The sequence below is a fragment of the Plectropomus leopardus genome, chromosome 23 (assembly GCF_026936395.1).
Source record: "Plectropomus leopardus strain MGB_pleo_1.0 chromosome 23, ASM2693639v1, whole genome shotgun sequence".
Classification (NCBI taxonomy): Eukaryota; Metazoa; Chordata; class Actinopteri; order Perciformes; family Serranidae; genus Plectropomus; species Plectropomus leopardus.
Window position 1 is genome coordinate 1,908,236 of NC_142198.1, and position 26,127 is coordinate 1,934,362.

Consider the following 26,127-nt stretch of genomic DNA (forward strand, 5'->3'; position numbering starts at 1 on the left):
ATCTTTACCCACTGTACCCAGTGTGGTTTCTGAAGGTGAGGACATACTAACCTGTGAGGGCTGGTGTGAAAAGGTGGAGTGGTAACCGTATATGTAAGCTCATTATCTGGGGACTCCTGGTCTACAAAGTGAAGCTGCTGCCGTGTTATATAGACCACTTCTGTTTCTTTGATTACAAGACACCGACTGGAACCAGGAACCTCTTTAGGTGGTTGGTCCGGGACAGGTTCTATGTGCACCATCACCACCTGCACCACAATGACATTATAGACCACTAGTTCAGATATCACAATTCTGTGAAATTTCACAAGAAATATTTCTAAACCCTAGACTACCAATGTTTTTACCATGGATTATTTACTCAACTTTTTTTAGCCATGCAAGCAACATGGCTCATGTCGGTTGGTAACTACTCCAACACTTTCCTTCATTATTGAAAATGATATGATTTTGTTGACCAAATGTATGATAAAAGTTAACTGAGAGGAGAGGAGAAAAGAAAGGCCAACACAGCCCTGCATGCAATTGTTTTCAACGAGATGAGATTAGAGCAACGCCCTGCTGGCCGGATACCAGTATGCAAGTCTGCAAACACTCACACTGGAGCAGCTTCAGCTGTTAGTATGAGTTGTAAGCTGTAGTTCAGCAGTAAATAAGCAGTTGTGTGTGTCTGACTGTGGATGATGGACATGTTATCTGTATCTGTGGAGCTTGTTAGACTTCACTGTGTTCAACCTGCACTGAAAGGCTAAATATTTTCAGCATACACTGAAATGCTGTTACCTTGCTGTTGCCTCTTTTCCTTAAATAACCAAATAACATTTCTTCAGAGATGTGTTGCTGTTACCCACTTGAGGCTCAGACAGATTGGGGGGATCGTGGAAATCTGAAAGCACCACTTCAAAGGAGTCATCAAACACCTCATTTCCTAGGTGTCGATAGTAAACCATGGACTGAGACAGGTCTTTCTGCAAGAAATGGCTGACAGGATAACCTGGATTTTAAAAGAAACACATAAACATGATGTGATTTGGTTAAAAACAAAAACAAATCAATGTAGGAAAAAATAACCAACAGTCCATTTGTCTGACCTGTAAGCCCTGATGTTGGCATTTTCGTGACCTCTCCTGCCTGTGGGAGACGGGTGATGTTAAAGAGGATGTAGTCATCGCTGGAGTCCATGTCTGAAGCCTGGAGGATGGAGCCTCTCAGTAAAGCCATCTGACCCTCGGATACCTCCAGCAGCATGTTGGTGATGAGGAAGGGAGGGCTGTCATCCTTAGGAAGGATCTTGATGGGGAACTTGTGTCTGGTCTGATGGTGTCCATCGGTGATGCGGAAGACAATGAAGTCTTTGGTGGAGTCACTGTCATCATGATGATAGCGAACTACACCCGCTTTGATGTCACTGACAGTGAACATGAAGCCCTTTCCACCTGGATTTAAACATACAACAGTCAAATAAAAACAAAAGCCATTAAAAAAGATGTTGATTTTGCTAATATCAGCATACTCCGCCTAATGCTGAACCATCTCATAATGGACTGACATCCCCATAGAATAGCTGGACTGATTTTTTACCATGATTGAGCTTAATGTTATTCAGGTAACCAGAAAGAAGTGACAAGATGTAACTTTCTCTTGCACTAGCAGTTGTAGTGTTTGTACCTCTGACAGTGAGCCGTCCGTGCTGTAGGCCGTCCACAGTGATGATACGAACAGCATTCAGGTTGTCGTTGTCCACAACCTGGAATTGCTCCCACATTATTGGCCGAGACTGACCCTCTAAGAGACTGAGACCTATAAGACAAATGGTTTATAGAAAAACTATTTGGCTGAGTATACTGTATATGACCAGCCTCATTCTGAAGAACCACAAAAAGAACAGATAGTTAAAAGCTCTAAAGTAGGAGCAACCAGCTTTCGGTGTTCAGAGAACTTCAAGACTGAAGGCACTCTACACTCCTTTACAGTGATGATTTCTGGTGTCTGTAATAGTCTTTTTGGTGTAACCCATCTTTGAGATTAATGCTAATTGGTATTTCACATATATAACTTGGCTGGTATATTCACACAAGACACAATGCAAGCACACTGCGTGGCAAGATTATATACAAAATCAAGGCAAAGACACAAATAGATGCAAATTTACACTTGGCCACAGGAATGACATGAATGTTTTAATTGATATGATAATGGTATATTCATGTGTTTGCATCTAGTGCCCCAGAAGTGAGTACTACCTGGATCCCAGAAATAAGTCAGCATTTCACCACTCACAGTTTCATCATCAAAAAGTCAATAGATTTTGTGTTAGATGTCTGAAATGAGGTCTGTGGCCAACATAACCTTCGGAGACTACTTTTTTGTTCTACAATACAACAACGTCAGTAAATATCCCACACATCCGGGACAGGCTCGGAGTAGAGCCGCTGCTCCTTTGAGTCAAAAGAAGTGGATCGGGCATCTGATCAGGATGCCTCCTGGGGTCCCCAAGGAGGAGCTGGAAAGTGTTGCTGGGCAGAGGGACGTCTGAAATACTTTGCTCAGCCTGTGGCCTCGGAGACCCGGTCTCAAATAAGCGGAAGAAGATGGATGGATGAATTTTAAAGCTTTTCTTTGTCTTAAAAAAGGCGGTTGCTAACAAGATGTTGAAAAAGATCACACAATGTCATCATGCCGCACCGAACACACTTTGTTGCGGTGGTGATACTAATTTATGCTAGTGTAGTTCCTTTATAGCCAAATGTTGGCTTTTTATTTCTGGTGATCGCTTTTCAGCTTCATCAATCATAAAAGCGGTGTTCATTCATAAACATCATCTTGCTGAACACAATGTTTAAGTATCATAAAGGTTGGTCATGGAGATTATTGTCCAATAATCCAAAATATAATGGAAAAATCCCACAGGCCTTTGACGAGGGAACTGAGGCGACAGGTTCCACGTCGGTCTACACAAAAAGGTCCTCCCTTGGGCACTTTACATAAAGTCTATGTACCAGACATGCAAATGTCACATCTGGAGTTGGGCATCTATCCAGTATCAAGTAGGCCTAATCAGAATCTGATATGATTGTGATTTTATGTGAAATTCGTGAATATTCAAATAAACTACTGTTTAAATTTAACAGTCCAACAATCTGTGAAATCAATGTTCTTTCTCTCTGAGAAGAGCTTTTATGTTTTCCTTTAACTTAAGGAGACTATGGAGAAATGGGATATAGTCATTTTGCACGATACATATGATATTTAGAGTAGGAAAATGGTAACCCGTATTGATAAGCTTTTCACAACACACAGCACATCCACTGGACCATAAAACACCATCTGATCATAATCAAAATTAATGAATGCAGTATTGATGGACTATGGCACAATCATCACTAAAAGAAAGCATTATCAAGGGAAAAAAAAAACACTGAGCATTGCCTGGACGGAAAAAACCTTTGTCACTGACATGAGTAAATACAACATCTGCTGTCACAGTGGACACTGCAGTGGAGGACAACAGGGATGTATGTAGTAATATCCTACATACACATGAATTCCAGTACATTTTATGATTTTAAAGATATTAGGTTATTATCTTGTATTATCAGAAACTCTGTGCTGTGCAGCTGCCTCAGCTCACAGAGCAGAGAGCCGGAGATGACAGCAAGCAGACAGGTGTCAGATGTGTGCACAGCACTTAAGTGAAAACATTGACCATCACAGACAGTCTGTGACAATATTCAAAACACAGCAGGACACATAACATCACGGTGAAAGGACAAGAAATAAAAATAAAGACCTTTATAAACAAAAATTATGTTTTTGTGCACTTCCTGAAGCACTTTTTGCACTTACTAAGGTTTTTTTCCTTAAGTCTAAATTCTTGCTTGTGTTGTGCGTCGCTTTGGATAAAAGCGTCTACTAAATGAAATTGTAGAGTTGAGAATTTTTGTTGAGGAATTTACTTTTGAAGGCCTCAAATTTGAGAATATTACATGTAAGGCTTTTTAATACTTACTCCACAGGTATGGTGGGCAATGTGCTGCTATGACAGTATGCTAGGTAATAAAGCTTTGGTTCATGATGCATTAGGGCACAGAGACTCTGTGTGTAGCAATGTGACGATGCTTACATACCCATGTTCCAGGACACCCTGGGTGCGTTCGTATCTGCATTCCTTACAGACACATGAACAGTCATTGGTGGGCTCTTCTCAAAGAGGAAATCGTGAACTTCAAATTCCACCTGCATGGAAACATTGCAAAAAGTTTCAGAAACACCAAACTGCTTTATGTAGTGCACAAAGTATGAGAAAGGGAAGTGCTACCTCATAATTCCTGCGTTGGGTGTGTGAGGAGTTTGGAGGTTGATACCCGATGAGCATGTCATTGAGATCAAGCCACGTAAAGGAGGAGATTGGGCGCGTATGATCTGACAGATGAGTGATGAAGCCGTCTGCTGGTGGTTTGGTGATGTTGAAAACCAAAAGCTGTTTGGGAGTTTCTTCGTCTTCGGTGTCTAGTGTAGCAGTGGAGAGTGGTGTGAGGATGAACTGGTCCACTTCCAGGATAAACATGGACATGAAGGACGGTTTGGGAGGCTGGTTGGGCATTGCACCCACTATCTGCACTGGAATCCAGGCCTGTTCAGACTACACACAGAAAAAGAAAAAAGAATCCCATGGTTTTGTCAATATAGCAATATATATGTAATTTAACAAATTTGGGGAGTGGGAAAGTACTTTAAGATTGGCATTTCTCATGTAGTTTATTTAGTCCCAAATATTTAAAAGCAAAGGCCAAAGGAACAAACATTTGTGAGGAACAAGTCAAGACTGCGAGGAAAAAGAGGATTTTGTTTTCAGCTAAACTCTTCTGAACTCATGTAATACTAAAAAATGGACTTCAAGTATTTTGTGCTGTCATTTAATTAATTTTAAACATTTATACAGAAACACACACCAATGGAACAACCAGCAAGAACAATCTGAGGTTCAGTAGTATTGTTCAAGGACTGGATGTGTCCACATGTGAAATGGAGGACCACTGACCTTCCAACTAGTGGACAACCCAATCTACCCCAACACTACAGCCAATTTGTTAAATATATTATGATATTGCAATTTCAGCTTATCAATACTAGCTACTGTTATCTTGCTTGTTAAAAAATGAATTACTAGCTAAGTAATTTATTTAATTAATCCAGAATCTAGTGCTGATGTTGCTGGTGCATTGGCTATTTTGCTGTTTGGAAAATTACTTTGTCAGATCCTCTTACAAAGCAACCAATGCCAGCTTAGTTACAGCTAGCGGCTGTCTTTGCTTGCTCACACTTTACCACTTAAAAAATGCTCTGAATGTTTGTAAACTAGCTTGTCAATAACTTTCTCAGCTAATGTGATACATGATATAAACTTATGTTACACACAAGCGAATTTTATGGCCTTTCCTGGCCTAAAAAAAACAAGGTTGTGGGATTCCATGACCTAACCAGGTTTTCCATGAACATGGGACCCCTACTTAATGTGCAGCTTTTAGCAACATGCACTTCATTTGCACTAATCTGTATATTACTAGTGTTTATTCAGTACACATAACCTTAAAGTCCCTTCCTAGTCTCTATTTTTAGCATTTTTTTCAACAGCCAAGCTATCGACTGAATCACAGTGACAACAAGAAATGTCACCTCCTTGTAAAAAACTGTTTTGGATCATTGCAAACTTGTTAAATTCTGTTGTCATTTTCAGTCATAGATGTAAGATATAAATGTAGAGTTAAACACAGTTGTCTATCTTGTCTGACGTTTGTCAATTCTACCGGCACTAAAGCTAAGCAATGCACTGTTGTGGATGAGGCCGCAGCAATACACATTTTATCCATGTAAACGAAAAAGATATTAGTCTACGTGTATGCTGTATTTGAAAATTTGCTTCAATTTAATTTACGCAATAGCTGATTGAGGCAGCAGTAGACCAAAAACTCTGCCATTCAGTTGAGTGAAATGATTTTCTCAATGGAGTCTATTGTATTTGATGTAACAGTGTTGGTGGGCCTTTTTTAGGTGTTTAAAACAAATCAATGAAGGCAGATTTTGCTCAGCACTATTTGATAACATGTATGTGATGCAGCGATTTTATACCTGGAGGTTATTGTAAATAAACATTGTGATGTGGTCAATGTAATTTAAATTAAAATTCCCCCAGTTTTTTAATTTAAAACACTTCCTTACAAAGAGAAAAAAAGCCTTGCCAAACATCATATCAAGCATCTGTAGGACATCTATTTATTAATGTGGCTGTTTTTATATTAATTTCATTTAATTGTGGTATTTTGTCGTGATTGAGCAACTTTCGATTACTTATTATTATTGCGATTATTTTATTCATTTAAAAAATGACGGTACCACTTATAATTAAGGTACTCAAAAAACAAGTAGTTGCAAAAGAGTTAATGGGAAACTAACTATTCGTTAATGGTCAGTTCTTGCGTAACTCCCAATCAAATGTCATACAGTAGCTATTCAGTAGTTAATAATATGTTAATTGATAATGACTGAAAGAACTGATGAGGAATGAATGAGTAACTATCAATGGTCAATTCTTGAGTAAGTAACAGTTGCTAATTAGTTACTGATGACATATCTAATAAGGGACGAATAAGGAAGTAACTATTAGTTAATGTCCAGTTCTTGAGTAAATTCCAAAATTAGTTGATTAGTAAAACGAGTGAGGGAACAAATAAGGGATGGCCTATTAACCAGTCAATCAATCGTTATTTACCAGATGTAATCACAGTGAACTGTAATCCCGCCAGCCCCTGCAGAGCCAGTAAGTAACATTTATCAATAATGAACAAATAAGCAACAACAGACGCATGGTTGGAGGGGGCAGAGATCCTATTCGGGATCTCAGTGGCCCAAGAGCAGAAGCTAGTCCTGAGCCTCTCAGCACCAGCCCATTGCACCTGGCACTTTATCTTGATTGCAGCACAGAGAGAAAAGCATTTGGAACCCCAAGCAGATCAATGTGGCCAGAACCACAGCCAGTTTTCAGTCCCTTTCTGTGCACTTCAGCACTTTCCCAGATGCAGAGATAGTCTTGTCTATTCCAGTGGTTGGGGTTTGTAGATGGTGTTTACCCTCTTCACCCTTTTCTAGATGTTCCTGGAAGTTCCACAAAAAGCTCACAAAAGTGCAGAGTAACAACTCAATCACTACTAACTGCTTTAACAGTCCCCTTTTTGTTCTATGTCTAAGTGGTTACTGAGTACTGAAACTATTTATTACATGACCATTAGTAATCCCTTTTGTGTAGGACTGAATTAAATGAGTAGTTACTGAGTACTGAATCAGTACTTATTACCTGACCATTAGTTACCCATTTTGTGTCCCCTAAAGTAAAGTGTAGCATCATGCTGAGTAGTTAATGAGTACTGAATCGTTACTTAATTATTGCCTTCATGATGCTTTTGCCAGTCTTAAGAGGGGCTACAACCTTATCGTTATTGTTCAACATCTCACTCTCACAAGACACCATTCCCTCCTGCCTCAAGACAGTCATCATTGCTTCTATAGCTAAAAAGTCTGCATTGTTTAGTCTTAATGACTACCGCCCTGTGGCTCTTACCTCCATCCTGATGAAGTGCTGTGAGAAACTGGTTCTCCAGCACATCAAAGACAACATCCCTGCCAACCTGGACCCTCACCAGAATGCTTTCAGAACCGACAGATCCCCAGAGGATGCCATATCTACTGCTCTTCAATCAGTCTTCACTCACCTGGAGAATAAGAACAGCTACATCAGGATGCTGTTTGTTGACTTCAGCTCAGCATTTAACACAATTTCTCCCATGAAGCTGATTGGAAAACTTAACACTCTGGGCTTTAGTGCAACACTCTGCAACTGGGAACTGGACTTCCTCACCTGCAGACCCCAGAGAGCTCGAATTGGCAATCACACCTCCTCTCACACTGTACACTCATGACTGCACTCCCAGACATCAGGTGAACTCTATTGTGAAGTATGCAGACGACACCACCATCATCAGCCGTATTACAAACAGCAATGAGAGATCAAACCGGGAGGAAATCAACAATTTTGCAGCGGTGCAGAGAAACCAACCCACTGCTCAACGTCAGTAAAACCAAGGAGCTGATTTTTGATTTTAGAAAGAAGGAGGCAAAGACACACACCCCTGTCTACATCAGTGGAGCTGAGGTGGAGCAGGTGAACAGCTATAGGTTCCTTGGAATTACAATCACTGAGAATCTATCTTGGTCATCACACATCACCACCCAGGTTATAAAAGCACAGAAAAGGCTCTACTTCCTACAGAAACTTAGGAAGGCTAAACTCCACAGCAACATCCTGGTTAACCTCTACAGAGGAGCAATAGAAAGCATACTGACTGGAAACATCACCAACTGGCACGGTTCGTGCACAGCCCAGGACAGGAAGGCTCTACAGTGGGTGATTAAAACTACCCAGAACATCACTGATTCCCATCTGCAGAGCATCAGAGGCCTTGTTGAAGTGAGATGTCTGCACAGAGCCCAAAGGATACTGAAAGACAGCAGCCACCCCAGTCTGTTCATCCTGCTGCCATCTGGAAAAAGATACACAAGTATCCACTGCTGAACCACCAGACTACAGAGCAGCTTCTTTTCCCAGGCTGTGAGACTCCTCAACTCCTCCTTCGACACCAGAAAGATGTAGAAGGATTTAGGATCAACTGTAATTTCACCTCAAACCATGTTTATGAAAATGACAAATTAAATCCACCTTGTACTTTGTACCTTATTCTTATTATTATCGTTCTGCCTGAACACATGGTGGATTCTTTTAATCATTACAATGTGGACATAAATTGGATTAGCTCAATTTAAACAATAAATATGTAACGTTATGGACTAAAGAGACACAGAAGACAGAAGATTCAGTACAAAACACAAATATAGGCCTTTCAGCTCAGTATGTTTCTAGAGTTTAATGAATTCACTTCTGTGCAGTTCATTCAAAGTTCAGATCATTTATTTTGCCAAAGTTCAGTTTATGCCCAAAAAACACTGGAACGAGGGGACTCCAGGTGTCATGGGTAGCTCACCATCAAAGCAAGATTATATCATCATCCCTGAAGTCCATCAACAAAACACCCTGACCTATTAAGAAGTCAAGAGGAGTTAATTAATTTACACATAGCAATTTTAGTTCTGTTGCGCAACATTCTCAAATAAAAATATTGTACTGTTCTAATTTGAAACAGCAAGCTTAGTCAATTTCCCAAAGATCTCCTCCAGTGGACTGTCTGTCTGCTGGACTTGGCAGGATTTCCACAAAAAATAACTACCCCTGCCTAAAACAGGAGATTATCATCCAGCCAGAAGCTGTCAAAACGAGAGCCCAACCTTCAAAATAAATCTCTTTAAACATCTTATTTATGTTACTCATTTGTTACATCTACGACATCACAAGTATTGTGATCATGTCCAAATAACAACATCTTTAGTTGTGGCTGAAAAATATATTATTCACTTATTTACCTATAACATAAATATTAAATTGAAACACATACAGGACGAGAATCAAAGGCTTTTGAACAAATTACATGACAAGCAGTTGTTATCATCAACCCTGAAACCATTAATTAATTAACTTCCATGAATTACAGCTTGCCGTCTACAACAAAGCGTGTACCAGCTATTCATTAACACATGCAAAGAGAATATATTGCTCAAAATGCTAACCATTACGCTAGCAGGAGCTCATTAACACACATACGTACAAATTCAACAGGCTGCTTAACTGCTTGACTAGCCCAAACTAAATAATAACACACCATACAACCCATTTACTGCTGTAATGTGTAACTGCTATGCTAGCTGAAACTTTTTAATTTCAGAACATACAGACAAAACTTACCTGGGTGCAAAGGATTAAGGAGCATAATGTGTGTTCAAACGCTTTGTGTTCAGATGAGTTCATCTGGCCAACCAGTGTAATTGTGCGTAGAAGAGGAAGTGACCTCACTTTACCTGGATATTTATAGCTTGGAAGTGGTCTGGGATTGGCTAAGTGGTAGTTGGCTTTTCAACCTGAGTTACATCAACCTTATAATATTACTGGTAATTAATCAACACCTTTGTTACCGAATGATAAGCTTATCAACAAGTCTTATGTGATGAGTGCACCCCTTAAGTTAATTTGTGTTTTTATTTCTAAAAATAAAAAAGGAGCTTTACTGTCCTCCCAATGACTAACACAAATGAATTATGTCATATGTAAACTGGCTATTTTAAACTGATTGGTTATTAAGAAATTCTGTAAAATTTTCCTCAGTCATCACATTGACTAACTTATGATGAATTAATGTATGACATTTCATTGGGCGTCACCATGGACCAATTATAAAACTGGATACAGCCGTGGAGATGGGGCCTCGTTCATTCCTATGAGAGCTGCTCAGTGGCGCATGAAGCGGAGAAAACTCTTTTTCCGGGTTTAGGAAAGTGTAAAATACCCAGATCTACTGGCCCATTGAGCATGCGAAGTAGTGATTAACGACAGCGCAATGCGGTTGAGCACATCCAAGTGTACCCGAGCACTGACTCCGACTCACTGGCTTGTTCACACGAATGATCCTAGTTCACGACTATTCCTCTCGTAGTCGCTTAGCTTATAAGCAACAGCCGCTAATCAACGGTATAACAACAGCAGTGCTGTCCGTTTAATATTTACGTGGTGATCAGATAATGGTATATCTATCTCTCTACACACACACATAAACACACAAATATACATACAACTTACAACTGTTAGTAAAAAAAAAAAAAAAGTGTTGTGCCCACAAAAATATAATAAAAGGTGGTGCCTTATAACATTGCCCTGTGTTTTACTACACACAGCTCAACTTTAAGTAAATACCACATTCAATACCATTTAATAACTGTCACTTGTGCTCCGCACTGATAACCAGTTGTTTCAATACAGACTGTAGACTGTATATACCAGGGGTATTCAGCTAAAACTCAAAGAAGTCCAGTTACAGCAATTTCCTCCCAGCAAAGGTCCAAACCTCATACCTAAAATCTATATCACCATCATGTGAACATTTTACCTCAAACACAATTAATAACATTTTTTTTTATCTTTTTTTTTTTTTGTGGTTTGTTTTTTGCCTTAATAGTTCACTGACACAGTTTCATTTGACCACGGTGTGTTGGAGTGTAACAAACAAATGATGTGTTATTATTTATATATATATTTTTTTTTTATTATTTATTAAACTCTCCAGCATTATATAAAAATTAAAAGCTCCATCTTAAACAAACTTCAACTTCTGCTGAGTGCTGTTAATCATTTTACTTTGGGGCAAAAGTTTTGAGTAGGCCATATTCTTCTGTAGCTGCCAACAGCCTGCCAACATTCCCAGTCAGAGAAAGGGTGAAAACAAGGTCATGTGCCTGTGGCCCCAGCCCCCCAGATCACTAAATCAATGTATAACAATGTATATCAATGTATAACAACGAGAGCTCAGCATGAGCAGCTGGATGAGACACAGAGTAATGCGTCCTGGTGTTTCTAAATAAAAGTAGTCTGTAGATGTCTAAAGTTACTTTCTACCTCTGCAAATTTGGCTGTTTCAGACACTTTGGTGCTGTGAGGAGAAGCTGCACTCTGTTTTTCAGTCCCACTGCACTGCTGTCGGACCATCAGCTGTTTGATCCACGTTAATGAAATGCTGTGGAAGCACATATGACTCGGTTGTCAAATGCTCAGCTGTATTTTACAGTCAAAGTCATTCACTTTTATACATGATTGTTCAATTATTCATGATTGTTGTTGGCGTAAGATTTTCCTCAGTGTCCTGAGAGCGCGAGACAGAGCCAAAAACCGTGAGACACACGGCAGATGTGTGAGAGTTGGCTGCCCTAGTGGAGAAAGGATTAGCAGAATATTTAAATAACCGAGACATGGGCAAGATTATGTCAGTTAGAGGTTCTGAATGTCGTTTTTAATTATTTTTCGATTCATTGTCCAGCCCTAGTCTGTGAACATTATTGTTCTTATTCTTACATTTTATTACAATTCGGCCAAGGGTCCAGACAGGACAACGTTTGGGTCTGGATCCGGACTGCGGTCCACCAGTTGGTGACAGTTGGTATATACAGTCGCTGATACAGACACGGTAAGACGTCCTTATTATAGGCTTTACAGCCAACTGTGAATGGATGTGTTGTAAGATGAGAAAAATGATGGATGATCAAAAATATCCATTACTACGGCCAGCATGAAGCCTGTGTTGTGTCAGGTGCACGCGGTGGAGTCCCGCGAGTCCGATGTGCATTCACTTTATGTCCGGAGAAATATCTATATACTCGGAAAATGGCACATTTTATGTCTTTAGGACTAAATGTTTTAAATAATGGCTATTTAAAAATGCCTTCTAAAAAGTCAACATGTCTCAAAAAAGAAAATTATCCAGAGATTTAAGGATGTCTCTTTCTCAATGTTACTGGGGAAAAGTCTTTCTGGGCCAGTGTGCTTCACATGACAGTGTAATTTCACTTTCGGCCACTATGTGAATTTTGCATCAGAGCGTGGCGCACTTCCTGGGGGCTTGGGAGTCACTCAAGAAGTGACCAATAACTAATAGCTCCTTATTCGCTCCTCATTAGTTCCTTAGTAACTACTTTTTTGTTTATGTTAATTTTAAATAATTTTTTTTAAAAAAAGCAAATCAAATTCCACACTGTATGTAATTTTAGTCAATAAAGTTTTCTTGAAAGCAAAAAAAAAAAAAAAACCACAAGGCATATCAATGGAATGTGATGTCACGTAGCATGATGTCATGTAGCATGATGTCATAAAGGAATGATGACATCACTGCCTTTGATGTTGCATTCCGGGAAAGTATAAGAACCCTGTAAGTGGAAGCCAGCTCTCTCATTCCCTCAGACCAGTGTAACAAACACATCCTGAGTATTGTTAGGAGCTAAAACAGCCGAGTACTTCAGCTACTACTGCTAACTCTAGAAATCAAATCTATACAGCCACTTATTAACACTTCTAAGAAGTAATACGTGGTAATACAAAAAACAAACAAATAGATAAAATGGTCAGTTTAGCTGAAGCCATTTCTAAGAAGGGAAGGGAAACTGTGGAGCAGGCCAGAGGCTGCTACCACAGCAAATGTAATAAGGTTATGTTGCGGTCAGAAATGGACAGGGAAAATATGTTGATCGTTCAGGCGAAGAAAAAACAACAACAAATGCTTGAAGATGAAGCACGCAGGGAAGAGGAATTAATTAAGGCTAGATGGGAAAATGATATTAGAAGGAATAGGGAAAAAATAATGCAGCAAAAAATTAAAACCCAGGACACTGTAAAATACTGGGAAAAACAAATAAACGAAAAAGAGCGTGTAAAAGCAGAAGAGAGGCTCCAGGATAAAAAAGATGCAGAAATGCTCAGGGGCCTTGATGACCTGCACGCGCGGGAAGATAAAAGGGAAATAGAAAAAATTGCTGACTTAAAGAAAATTAACAAACAAGATAGGTTAGATGAAATTGCGGGAAAAAAACAGAACATAGAAAAACAGGCACAAAAAGTTAGGGCAGAGGAGCAGAAAACCGAAGTTGCTCAGCTCCAAGGAGAAGAAAAACTTCTCAAAAGGAGACATGAGCAACAGGAAAGGTTCAGGAAGCTCCAGGCACCCAAACAGATGGCTCTGGACCACCTGGGGGCCCTTAAAACAGAGCAGGTCACTATTACAGATCTGAGGGAGAAGCAGATTATTGCCAAGGTAGTGGCCGAAAGAGAGGCTCAACTTGCAGAGCAGGAGAGGGAAAAAGCACAGAAAAGATCTGTGGCGCTGCAGTCTATCACTGCCCACAGAAATACAGTCATAGGACAGAAAGCAGAACAGGGAAGGGCAGAGCTTCAGAGCAACAAAGAGTGGCTCCAGGCTCAGAAAGAGGCAGACAGGCTTCACAATGAACAGAACAAATTGAAGGCTCAGAAGGCCAGGGAAGAAAGACAAAAATTAGACAAGTTTAATGTGTCTCGCGCGGCTGAAAAACTGGCCCGGGAACAGGAGGAACTGTGTGTTGTGGGACAGAGACCACTTCAGCGTGTCTGCAAAGATGCTGCACAGAACCGTCCTCCTTGTGACCACGTCAGAGGCAACCAGCCAAAAGAAACAAAAATTTACAACAGGCAGGTAGATGGACAACAGTACATTTCCCACAAATCAAGAGCAGAGGGGAAACTTCTTGAAGCACGGTGGCAAAAAACTCAGGAGGTAAAGGAAACTGTGGAGCAGGCCAGAGGCTGCTACCACAACAAATCCAACAAAATTATGTTACGAACAGAAATGGACAGGGAAAATATGTTGATTGTTCAGTCAAAGACAAAACAACAACAAATGGATAAAGATAAAGCATGCAGGGATGAGGAGTTAATTCGGGCTAGAGGGGAAGATGATATGAGAAGGAATAGGGAAAAAATGATGCAGCAAAGAATTAAAACCCAGGACACTGTTAAATACTGGGAAAAACAAATACACGAAAAAGAGCGTGTAAAAGCAGAAGAGAGGCTGCAGAATAAGAAAGATGCAGAAATGCTCAGGGGCCTTGATGACCTGCATGCACGGGAAGATAAAAGGGAATTAGAAAAAATTGCTGATATAAAGAAAATTAACAAACAAAATAGAATAGATGAAATTGCACAAAAAAAACAGAACATAGAAAAACAGGCACAAAAAATTAGGGCAGAGGAGCAGAAAACCAAAGTTGCTCAGCTCCAAGGAGAAGAAAAACTTCTCAAAAGGAGACATGAGCAACAGGAAAAGTTCAGGAAGCTCCAGGCACCCAAACAGATGGCTCTGGACCACCTGGGGGCCCTTAAAACAGAGCAGGTCACTATTACAGATCTGAGGGAAAAGCAGATTATTGCCAAGGTAGTGGCCGAGAGAGAGGCTGAGCTAGCAGAGCAGCTGAAGGAAAAAGCTCAGAAAAGATCTGTGGCGCTGCAGTCTATCACTGCCCACAGAAATACAGTCATAGGACAGAAAGCAGAACAGGGAAGGGCAGAGCTTCAGAGCAACAAAGAGTGGCTCCAGGCTCAGAAAGAGGCCGACAGGCTGCACAATGAACAGAACAAATTAAAGGTGCAGAAGGCCAGGGAGGAAAGACAAAAAATAGACAAGTTTAACGTGTCTCGTGCGGGTGAAAAACGGGCCCGGGAACAGGAGGAACTGTGTGTTGTGGGACAGAGACCACTTCAGCGTGTCTGCAAAGATGCTGCACAGAACCGTCCTCTTTGTGACCACGTCAGGAGCCTGCAGCTCCAAACCCTTGAGTTGAGACAAACCTGTTTGCCACCCATCCGTGACACACAAAAAAAACCTAGCCGAAGGGAAATTAATACAGCTAGAGTTGTGGTGGATTTCCCTTCAGGTATCGAGGGGTCAAATTACCTCTCTGCCGATAAAGGGGAGCCACTGCTTAGACGGCCCCGTGTCAAACCGTTTCAACAGCAGCACAGCGTACCACAGATGAGAAACCCCTCTCCATCTGGGGTCAAACTCCCTCCCTTCAGATGTCCTTAAATATCACCCTGTCCTGCCACCCTACATTCTCCCCCTTCCCCTTTTTCTCTTCCTTTATTTAAATCTCTTTTCACTCTTCCCTTTTCCCTCGAGGCTCAGTAGCTAGCACTGATTCCCCACAGTCTCTTTTTATTTTATTTTATTTATTTTTGGGTTTTCTCCAGGAGCGCTGGTTTGCCCAAGCTTTAAATCAGCATTAATAATGCATGAATTAAAGAAAAAAAAAAACAAGTGGTAGGATAAAAACAAATGATCAGGACTAGCCTGATCTTGTTAATTACCATCCTGTCCTGCCACATTACTTTTACCTACTTTTGTTTCCCCTCCCTTTCCCCCTTCTCTTTCTTCCTTTATTTATTTTAATTTTGGGGTTTTCTCCATAAAAGCTGGTTAAATCAGCATTGATAAATATGCATGATTTAAAAAAAAACTGCTAAGATGAAAACAAGTGATCAGGACTAGCTTGATCTCCTTAATTACCACCCTGTTCTGATACATTACTTTTAAATAGCTTAATTTCCCCTCCCGTTCCCTCTTCTCTCTCTTCATTTTGATTTTTTAGGTTTTTATTTTTTGGGTTTTCTCCAGGAGCGCTGGTTTGCCCAAGCTTTAAATCAGCATTATAATAATGCATGATTCAAAGAAAAAAAAAACTGGTATGCTAAAAACAAATTGATTGATTAGGACTAGCCTGATCTCATTAATTACCACCCTTCCCTGATATATCACTTTTAACTATCTTCATTTCCCCTCCATTTCCCTCCCTAAAATTTAGATTAGCAATAATAAATAATAAATAATAATAAATAATAAATAATAATAACAACAAATAAAAATAAAAACTGAATAAATAAAACAACTAAATGTAACATTTTGATAAGCTGTCCTTCTGTCAACTGTCAATCTTTAAAAAGAGTACCCCAGATGCCAATGTTACTTTCAACTTCACCCTGGATCCCCTTTCAAACAGCTGATGGTCTTTTTCCTTGGATCTTGGATCACTCCAGAAAATACGTTCTGTGGCAAACATACATTTATGATAATGATGCATTTTGTTCAGTAATATAACCCAAAAATGATTACCACTTTTTAGGATTTTTGTAGTTTACATGCAACTGCCAGAAGTAAAAAGCTAACGCTGAAAAACTACACCACCGTTGTGGTGAAATGCTAAGTCATTTCCATGTTTTAGAGCTCATTACTGGGGCACTCTAATCTGTCTGGGTTTTTTTTGCACGATTCCTTGTATCTATGCCCTGTATATTATTCACCAGTACAGATATTCATTATGTAGTGTTAATACTATAATAATAATAGACATTTCCCTGTAACTCACTCAGACAAAAAATCAGCGCTCTGCTATGCATGAGCTATGCAGAACTTTGGGTACAGAAGCTTATTTCACACATGAACCACGAAAAGGGTCGTCACTATGCTGTGGTGTCAGCGTTGGCCAGCCTTTGCTTTCTATGTAACATAACATCTGAGGTAACATTAATTGTTTTCAGTTGGGTAGGCTTTAACTAAAACCTTTTACTTCAGTCAACACTGATGTCTGTTTGTCAAAGAGCAAAAATTGAGATCAAAATGATCAGACAACATGATGAGCTCACGTTAAAAAGCATTAGCCATAATTTTAGCAGCTATTAGCCAAATTAAGATGCCGCAGTCTTGCAGAGTTTCACAGTAAAAATATGATGTAGGCTGTGCTCACAGCCCAGGTTACAGTAGTTCACCTCATTGATGACATCATTACGTCTGATACTTGACCTCAGGTTATTGCTCCACCCCAAGAGGGTCACTGCAAGATGCCACAAAGATGAGACGTAAAAATTAGCCGATAAGATGGACCGTAAAAAGAGCAAAAGCGGTGCTGAAAGGCCAGATTAAAAAAACAGAAAGTTCTACAACCTGACACGGCCGAAAGTACCAAACTTAGCAAGTTTTTAATTCACTCATTCTTGAGATAAGGGACAAAACAGGTTTTTAAATATTTTTTTTTAAATGCACATTGTATTATTTGGATTTGCATATGTTTGTAGAGAAAACACTTAGTTATTTAACAATGTAAAGGAACAGGTTCTAAATAAAAACACTTTTAAAAAAAAATCATGTTTCAGTTTAGAACTTGATTTGTGTCAACTCCGTCAGAGACATTAAAGTATGTACTTGTAGTAAAGTATACAATTTTAACTCTTCCAGTCTAAGAATAATCCAAAGTCCTGAAATACATTGGAATAGTTTTTAGTTACTTTGATATGCCATAAAATACAATATATAAACTTGTGTTGTGATTTCACACAATTCTGAAAACCCAAATTTCTAAACGTCTGAATTTTCAGTATTTGTTTTTAATTTCAGTATGATAAAAACAATTTTTTTAAAATAAGTAAGACATAAAAGGATGTAGATCAGACAGTCTTTTATTACATTAACTACATAAACTGTGCAAAGAATAAAATTTATTTTTTTAAAAATCAACAAAAATATACACCTGACAGTGTTGACATAAAAATTTAATATGTGCATCACTGATTAAAAAACAAATGTTTTTCAACAGATGTAGGAGACAATAGATGAACTAACTACTCTTTGTCTAATATTGAACACAAATTGGAAAATAAACATGTAAATGTGACCATTTCCAGCTATGTAAAAAACGATGTAGAACATAGGGGGCCTTCTTCTCTTCTTGCCTTCCTCCACCACTTGTTCTTCTCCTCCTTATCAGCTACCTGTACTTCCCTTCCTTTCCTCCTATGTTCATCTCCCCTCCTCCTTCACTCGTCCTTTATTAATAATCTCCTCTCTCTTCCTCATCCTCAATCTGCGTCGGCTGTGCTCACGCTCTATGAAATCCATCACATCAGTGGCTATACTGTGAATTTCTCTCATTCTTGACTGGAGTGGTGTTGCATTTCCCACTTCACAATTATGTCTTCAGCTGGGCAGAAACAAACATCCCTTCTGCCAAGCTTTGGTTTAACCTTTGTTGTTGGACCATGGGGATGTAGAAACTCCACTTTCACGTCTTGGTGCTCCGTATCCACAGCAATGGTCTTGGCTAGCCACCAGTGGTCATCATACACTACTGCTAGCCAGTCTCCATTATTAAGGCTGCCAACAGTAGTTGCTTTCATAGTACCGTTGTGACCTTTCAAAAATTCCTCAGCCAATTCCCCCTCCATCATATCTTCCATCTCCATCTCCAACTCCTCCTTCATCTCCCCTTCCATCTCCTCCATCAAAGGTCCTTTCTTCGTCCTCCTTCCTTCCTCTGGGTAGACAGGGAGATAGAAGGTAGCGGGTCTGAAGCACTTCCAAACCAACATCTCACTGCAAAAGCAGGATTGTTGTCTGTGGTGGATCCTGTTCTCATGTGGGATGACTTGGTGTATTTGTCTTGTTTAGGTAATCGAGAGAAGGGTGTCATATGTTTGCATGTGTTCTTCTGCAATGTAGTAGAGTTCAACACCTTTCAGACTGTTTGAGACTTTTTCAAAGAATCTGCCACATCATTTCATCTCAGGACCAGGGTGTCTGCTGTTCTTTTCACTGTTCCTCCAATGCTGTCTGGGGCACCCTTACAATGGGAAGTGGGAAAGAAGTTCCATGTTGCTCTTTCAAAACCCAGTGTAGGTGGGACAGCAGACTGAAGAAAAAAATCTTCCTGTTCTTATACGGTTTGCTTGGACCATCAGACCAGAAGCACAGTGATAACCTGTGGATATTTCATCTTGATTTCTTTTAGGACTGGATCTATGTATGTCCAAGTTGCTGCAGCATCCTATCTCTTTGACTCTGAAACTGTGCAAAACCCTGCCTTTCCACCCTTAGTGTAATACATCCCAGTATGCAGGGTTATCTGTGGCAGATTTTGTCTAAAATGGCAGGCCTGAACTTCAGATTGATACCGGCATCTCCAGGATTCTGCAAAGTCAACATCGACAATTGCTGTACTTTCATCACAGTTCTCAACTGTGTTTCTGTATTCTTTTGAGTGGTTTCACACTAAACACACGTGTTGTGGTTTCATTTCTGTTTTTGCTCATAGAGTTTGATGAGCTCTGAAAGACTGCCACTGTGTTGGACGAGCGTAGTATTGATATGGACTCCATTGGCTGTATCTTCTTCAACTCTCTCCCATTGCTTCCACTGAACATGGATTTTGTCTTGTTCTTGGGTTGGAACCGTGTATTTGCTTAGACATGTGAGCAGGTGCGAAGAAGGCAGGCCTCACTTGCTGGAGAGCAACAAACTGATTTAAAACTTATCCAGTTTGTTTGACCTCACAACACCAGCTGATCTAAGGACTTCAACATTAAGCATGCGACATATCTTCCATATTGATGCTTTTGGTGTTGTAACAGAATGGCCTCAGAGCACAGAATACAGAATAGTTCAGCTTCACAGTTGGGTTTCTAATGAGGAAATCAGTGTGGAGGTTGATCATGGAGTCTGTTAGGATCATTCTTTGGTGCTTCATCTTGTTCCTAGTGATTGTGTCCATCTTATCAGTTGTCACACATGCAGAGTTTATTAGGAAATCTTGAACAGTCTATATGATACCTTGGAGGAATGTTGTCTTTTTCTGTGCTGTCTGTTTCTTTCCTCTCATTAATTTGTAAGTTAAACCAAACTCTTGGATTTTGTTAAGGAGGCAATACTTCTTCAGAATCCTGCCTGACAACCTCAGCAATGATGACTGACACCATTATGCAGGGGCTTGTTTGTTTTTCTTAAACTTTCTTAAAATTCTGAGAACATTGCGGAAGAGAAGGGCTTTCTTGATTTCTGGTTTTCGAAGTTTGCTTTCTGATAGCATTTTCTTAGTTATTGTCCCTGAAGAGTCCAGTGTTGTTTTAATTAAGCCTTTTTTCCTCGCCATTTTTGCTTTTTCAATTTGTTTCGCTGTTTTGTTACTTTCCTAAGCTTTTCTTTCAAAGCTTGTATTTCTCTTGAATGTCTTTTCCTAGTTTTCCTTCTCTCCTGGACTGTCTGGTATTGCATTCTTCAATACTCTGATCCAGCAGACTGTCTGGGGGTGTGTCTGCTTGCAGCACTGCACCTTCACTGGACCTTCGTTGTCTGGACCTTCTCTTTGCATCTCTCCAATACTTTCTGTTTTGCTCTGTCTCCCATGTTGCTTATTTGTATTACTTTTTATCTTAAGCTCTCTTTTTCCACCTGTCTTTCCTTCTCTTGCATCTCAGGTTTTCTCTCTGGGTCACTGTTTAATTTCTCTCTTCTCTTTTGTTGGTACTCTATTTCTTTTCCTTTGCTCCTCAAGTGACAATCTCTGTCTAGCCATGTTTTTCTACAATATAGTTAGAAGTAATGAAAAAATGTAAGCTTATTTGAACAAGACTATGGAATCATATTTTCATGTACTTGACATGATGCACATTATTTATTTACAGTATTTATTTATTTAAAATCCTACCGGTGCGGTGTGTAGTTTTTGGTGACATTTAGTGGTGAAAATAAAAGCATTAATGGATTCAGCAGACTCTGAATGTAACAATGAGCATGTTAAATTATTGTTTAATTCTATGAAAATAAGAAATGATGCATTTTCGTGATATTAGAATGAGCCCTTCATATCTACATAGAAGTGGGTCCCTCCACAAAGGACGCCATTTAAAGTAATATTCAGTCTCACAACTATATGTTGTTGTGCTGCTAAATCAACACCCTCTATTTAATATATAGTTATGTAATATACATTCTGAGAAAGTTACACAATAAGTAGACCACAGTCTGTCCATAATCTACGAGTCAAAAGTGTAGGGGATACAAAGTTGAATGATGCAATTCATGCGATGTATGTGCATTTGTGTTAATATACCCGTTAAATAACATTTTAATCCTTGATTATGTTCACAGAAAATATTATATTTGCACATTTAGAGGTTATAGGTGATTTTGTCAACTCTGTCAGCTTTCACGTCAACTCCGTCAGTCATAAAAAGTGACAGAGTTGACAAAAGGGAATGTATTTTCCCGCCAAAACATGTATTATACACTGCAGCTAGCTGGATTTTCCTCAATAGCTAGCTGCCCCAACAACTTCACTAAAAAACCTAAATGCAATTTTGTGCTGTTTTATCTTAAAGGGGAGACAGTGTTGACATGTTCCAGCTGTGACTGTAGTAATATCACCATTGTTTATCTAAAATACTAAAAAATGTAAAAAAAATCTGACGGAGTTGACAGAAACTGAGGACATAACTTTGATAGGCAGATTTTTAGGGAAAATATTGTTTGAAGTTCACTTAATGCATTGTTTTATAAATTCATAACCATTGTTTTTTATTTAAAATATATATTGCTAAACTTGTTATGTTTTTTGGGCAGGTCAATACTGTGACCTCTTGCTGAGGACAGGTTGAATAACATAGACCTCCTAACTGCAGACCAGACAATCAAACAAATTCACACACAAAAAGTTAAAAATGGATGATGAAAATGACATTGTTATACACAATTCTTTCATATTTAACTTTTTAAGCATATTACTTTTGATAAATTTATTGATTTTTAATATAAATTAGACTTTCTTATGTAGGACATGTTTTGTCCCAAGTCTCAGGAATCAGTGAATTAAGACAAGCTTGCAGCTTAACAGTGATGGCAACATTTCTAAGAAAGTGCCAGATGGAGATGACGCAGGAAAGCTAGCAGTGCAAGATCAAGATGTCAGATGTGCAAAACAAAACACAACATATAACATTGCCTAAATGATTTGGTACTAAATACTGACCTGACTTAAAGATGAAAAAATAACGAGCGGAGACTTGTATGGAGGAAGAATACTTACTCTTGGAAATCCCATGATAAGCCAAAATTATGAGATAGTAAGTTATAATTTTGAGATAAAAACTGAAAAATGTTATCTCACATTTATCACTTACTATCTCAGAATCTCATTTTTTTTTTTGTCATAATTATGACTTTCCAAAAGATTTTCTTTTTTTTTTTTCTTTTTTTTTAATCAAGTGTAAGTTGTCATATAATTTTTTAAGTAATGGAAATGGACTTCCATGGGCTTGGATAAATCATTGTAACAATTTCTAAAATTTGATTTGTGTGTCAGAAGCAGTGCGCAGTGCAATTGTTGCCATCACTGACACACAAGACACAGATGAGCTGTTGTCCCACTGTGTGCGAACAACTCCACATGATCAATTAGTTCCAGTATCACACAGGCTACTTGTTACCTGTTATGGTTTTCTTTAAAGCATTTATGGTAGAATTGTAAAGGCTGTGAACTAAAGTGGGCTGGTCCGAGGCATGAAACTGAAAATGAGTCCAAATCCAACACTGGGTCCAGCACAACTTCCCTCCAAAATACAATTAATGCAAGAGCTTGTTCCACTCAAGTAAAAAGAATGTAGTGCAATCTATATTTAGCAATCCAATGGCAAAATAAATAAAACAATGTAAAAATTCAAGTCACATCTCACAGTAGAATTAGTGCAATTTGAATAAAACTATCACTTTTTCCTAACAGAAATAATCCATTCATGCTGCATTAAAATAGTCCAGACTTAACTAGGCCTTAAGGCATTCCGCTGCCTGCTGATATGAGTGCTGTATTTTCATATTTATAAGCCCATATCCCACTCATTTATAAAGTTATATAAGCTTCTTCACAGCTGACAACCCCATCCTATAAATGTTTCAAAATAAAATGCATTGTATCAGCAACTGATGGCATTCTGTCCACAAAGACACAGTCAGATAGCTTTTGTTTTGAAAGGGAAGCATGGAAGTTGAGGTAAAACAAACATCTTTGTATTTCCTCATCTCTGTGACAGAGAAAGACTTTAAACTACTACTAATACGAATAAAGTGGTATAGAGTCAACAAACATGAGCATCACGCACAAAAAAACGTCGAGCCACCGTTTCTCTAGATGTGCTGCAGCTGACACGCAGCTCAGACGGGCCTGACAAACGCTGCACTGGCAGGCAGTGTGCACGCTCTAACATGATATATGAGCACTGAAACAAAAAACAGCATGCCCCGTGCTGCTCACGCTCTCATTACATGCGCTGTGTGAGACGGTGTGACGCCCCTGCCCTAAACGTACCATCAAATCATAATGCATAAGTATTAAGGAACAAAATAAGAATTAGACACAAAATTGTTAGCAATAAAACCAAGTTTACCTGGTATATGTTGCCACTCCTGGTGTCCTTGAGATCCAGCCTGATTGTGATGTAGTCTACGTCTGGAGATGGAGGGTCTATGTGCTGATACCTCAGCCCCATCACCGGGAAGTCATCACAAGGAATTTTGGTGAACTTAACAAGCTTCAGACCCTTCAGGCAGTCTTCAGATTTACACATCGCTCTGGCTTTGTTATCTGTACAACAATACAACCATGGAAAGACTCAAATTCCCTTTCTGTATTCCTGTTTTACCTGTTGAATATAACATCTAAAAATGTTAAGGGAGATGTGCTAAAAAAAAAAAAAAAAAGCTTTTTAGTAATCAAGTGCTACAGGGGTCTATTCTTGGCCTATCACCACTTACATTATATATAAAATACCATTCAAGGTATTTTCTGCCTAACAGTACTTTGACATCTATTATTTTGCAGATGACACAATTTTTATGCTTCTAACTTTACAAGGACAACATTTAACTCAGACACAATTAAGTAAACTAAAGTGAAGTGTTTCCTTCATAACAAATACTGAAAACCCGCATTAGCCTTCTTCACAGTGCATCTTTTATGCTTAACGGCACAATGTATAGAATTGTCTCACCTTAAGCCGTCATCGAAGGCAGTAACAGCACAGAAAAGGTGTCTACATAAACAGGACAGCCAGCAGGACGGGATCATTGGCGGGAAAAGTATGACATTTTGACGGTGTGTTCTGTGTGCGATCAACAGCGGGAGATTTAAAAAGTTGGAAATAGCAGTTAGCGGCTAACTTAATGAAGAGGAATAATGGCCGCAAACATCCACACAATATACAGACTATATCTGTAGACTGCAGTAATTTTTATCAGGAATGTCAAGTCTTCTGAAAATATCATCAAAATAACTTGGATGTCATGGTTGCACAAAAAATAAAACTCATAGGGCTTTAATGTAAAACTTGCTGCCTATCATTAAGGACTCCAAGGACAAAAACTCCCTTTTCTCACCCCTCTTGATTTTTATATTGGTGGATTTTTTCCAATTTACTTGTGGATAAGCTAAAGATGGGGATTGCCTTGGGTTACCTAGCTGCTGGCGTAGGTGAATGAAGCTCTCTGGCTCGTCCCCTCTTTTCATAGCCTTCTCCGGCTCTCCGGTGACCAGTTGGCCGTGGGCTGGCAGGTGGGTCTCATGGCTACTCAGATAGATGCTACACTCCAGGCTAGACTTCCGCTCATAGTGGAAAGACACCACATTGCCATCTACAGCATCAGAGAGGCCGTAGAATTCAGGAACCTTCAGGGATTTGGGCCCCAGCTTTATGATGCTGCATTCAGGTTCCATAATATCCACATGGACAGAAAATACCTCCACATACGTCTCAGTCTCTGTGAACCTGGTCAAAAAAAACTGCATATGATCATACTGCCACATCAGAAAAAACAGGAGAGAAAGAGAACTGGCATGTGTTGTACCTGTAAAGTCGAAGTCTGACAGTGTCCTCCTTTAACAAGGGACAGCCGTTATGGACGTACTTTACCTCATCAGCGAGATAGTGGCAATCAAATACCTGAACAAATAGAGACAAATCATAATTATCAAATTTCAAAGCGAGTCAGGACTGCATTTTGCAAAACTACCTGGATATTACTAACTTCAGTTGTTTAAATGTATCAAAATTATTTAACTTTGGCTGACCACAATACTATAATGGTAAAGTGAACCAAAAAGGTAGTGTAGTAGTAACACTAGTAGACAGCTGACTAAGTTACACCCATAGATTCATATCAACGCCTTGATACCAGACGCCTAAATGGCGCCTATTCATTCCTGTGGAGTTGCTCGCCTGGAGTAAACACCAAAAAAGTTTCTAGCTCTCTGGTTTACCTCTGCAGTATGCAGCCATCTGAATAGAGCGCCCTACGGGATAATGTTTTTCTATGGGCCAACACAGAGATTAGTGTCACCCGGGTTCACTCGTTAAAAGCCTATAGGATTTTCCATTGGATTCCTGTAGAAAACGCAGACCTTTTGTTCAGCAGGATAATCTGCTAACTACTGGTATTAACCTGTCCAACAATTCTAATTTTGAATTGTTTCTGAGTAACTCTGATTCAGGCATAGGCTTCATCTATGGGTGGCATTGGGTTTCTTGCCCCAACAAAGTTAAAGATGTGGGAGCGCTATTTTGCAGTGGCCATCAGAGCCTAATATATTAGTATTTTAGTGATAAAAGATTTTTCACAAATTTAGGTGCTACATATCCACAAACATCATAGGCGGGCCTATAATTAATTAAAAATGACTTCAAATTAATCAGTTGCCAAGAGCCCTTAAGGATGCAAAAGTTTCGAACATCAAAGCTGAACAGTGTTG

At 39.3% G+C, this 26,127-nt stretch overlaps 1 protein-coding gene across 1 annotated transcript in view; it reads right to left on the reverse strand.

Moving 5' to 3' along the window:
* Positions 1 to 26,127, reverse strand: part of frem1a (Fras1 related extracellular matrix 1a) — a 68,309-nt gene that overhangs the window by 31,491 nt on the left and 10,691 nt on the right. The window contains exons 3-11 of the mRNA XM_088073325.1: positions 25,227 to 25,321; positions 24,837 to 25,147; positions 23,771 to 23,967; positions 4,319 to 4,642; positions 4,128 to 4,236; positions 1,669 to 1,800; positions 1,092 to 1,436; positions 852 to 994; positions 52 to 248 (exon numbers count right to left, since the gene is read on the reverse strand). Coding sequence (XP_087929451.1) covers positions 52 to 248; positions 852 to 994; positions 1,092 to 1,436; positions 1,669 to 1,800; positions 4,128 to 4,236; positions 4,319 to 4,642; positions 23,771 to 23,967; positions 24,837 to 25,147; positions 25,227 to 25,321 — 1,853 coding nt within the window. The remainder of the gene's footprint in view (positions 1 to 51; positions 249 to 851; positions 995 to 1,091; positions 1,437 to 1,668; positions 1,801 to 4,127; positions 4,237 to 4,318; positions 4,643 to 23,770; positions 23,968 to 24,836; positions 25,148 to 25,226; positions 25,322 to 26,127) is intronic.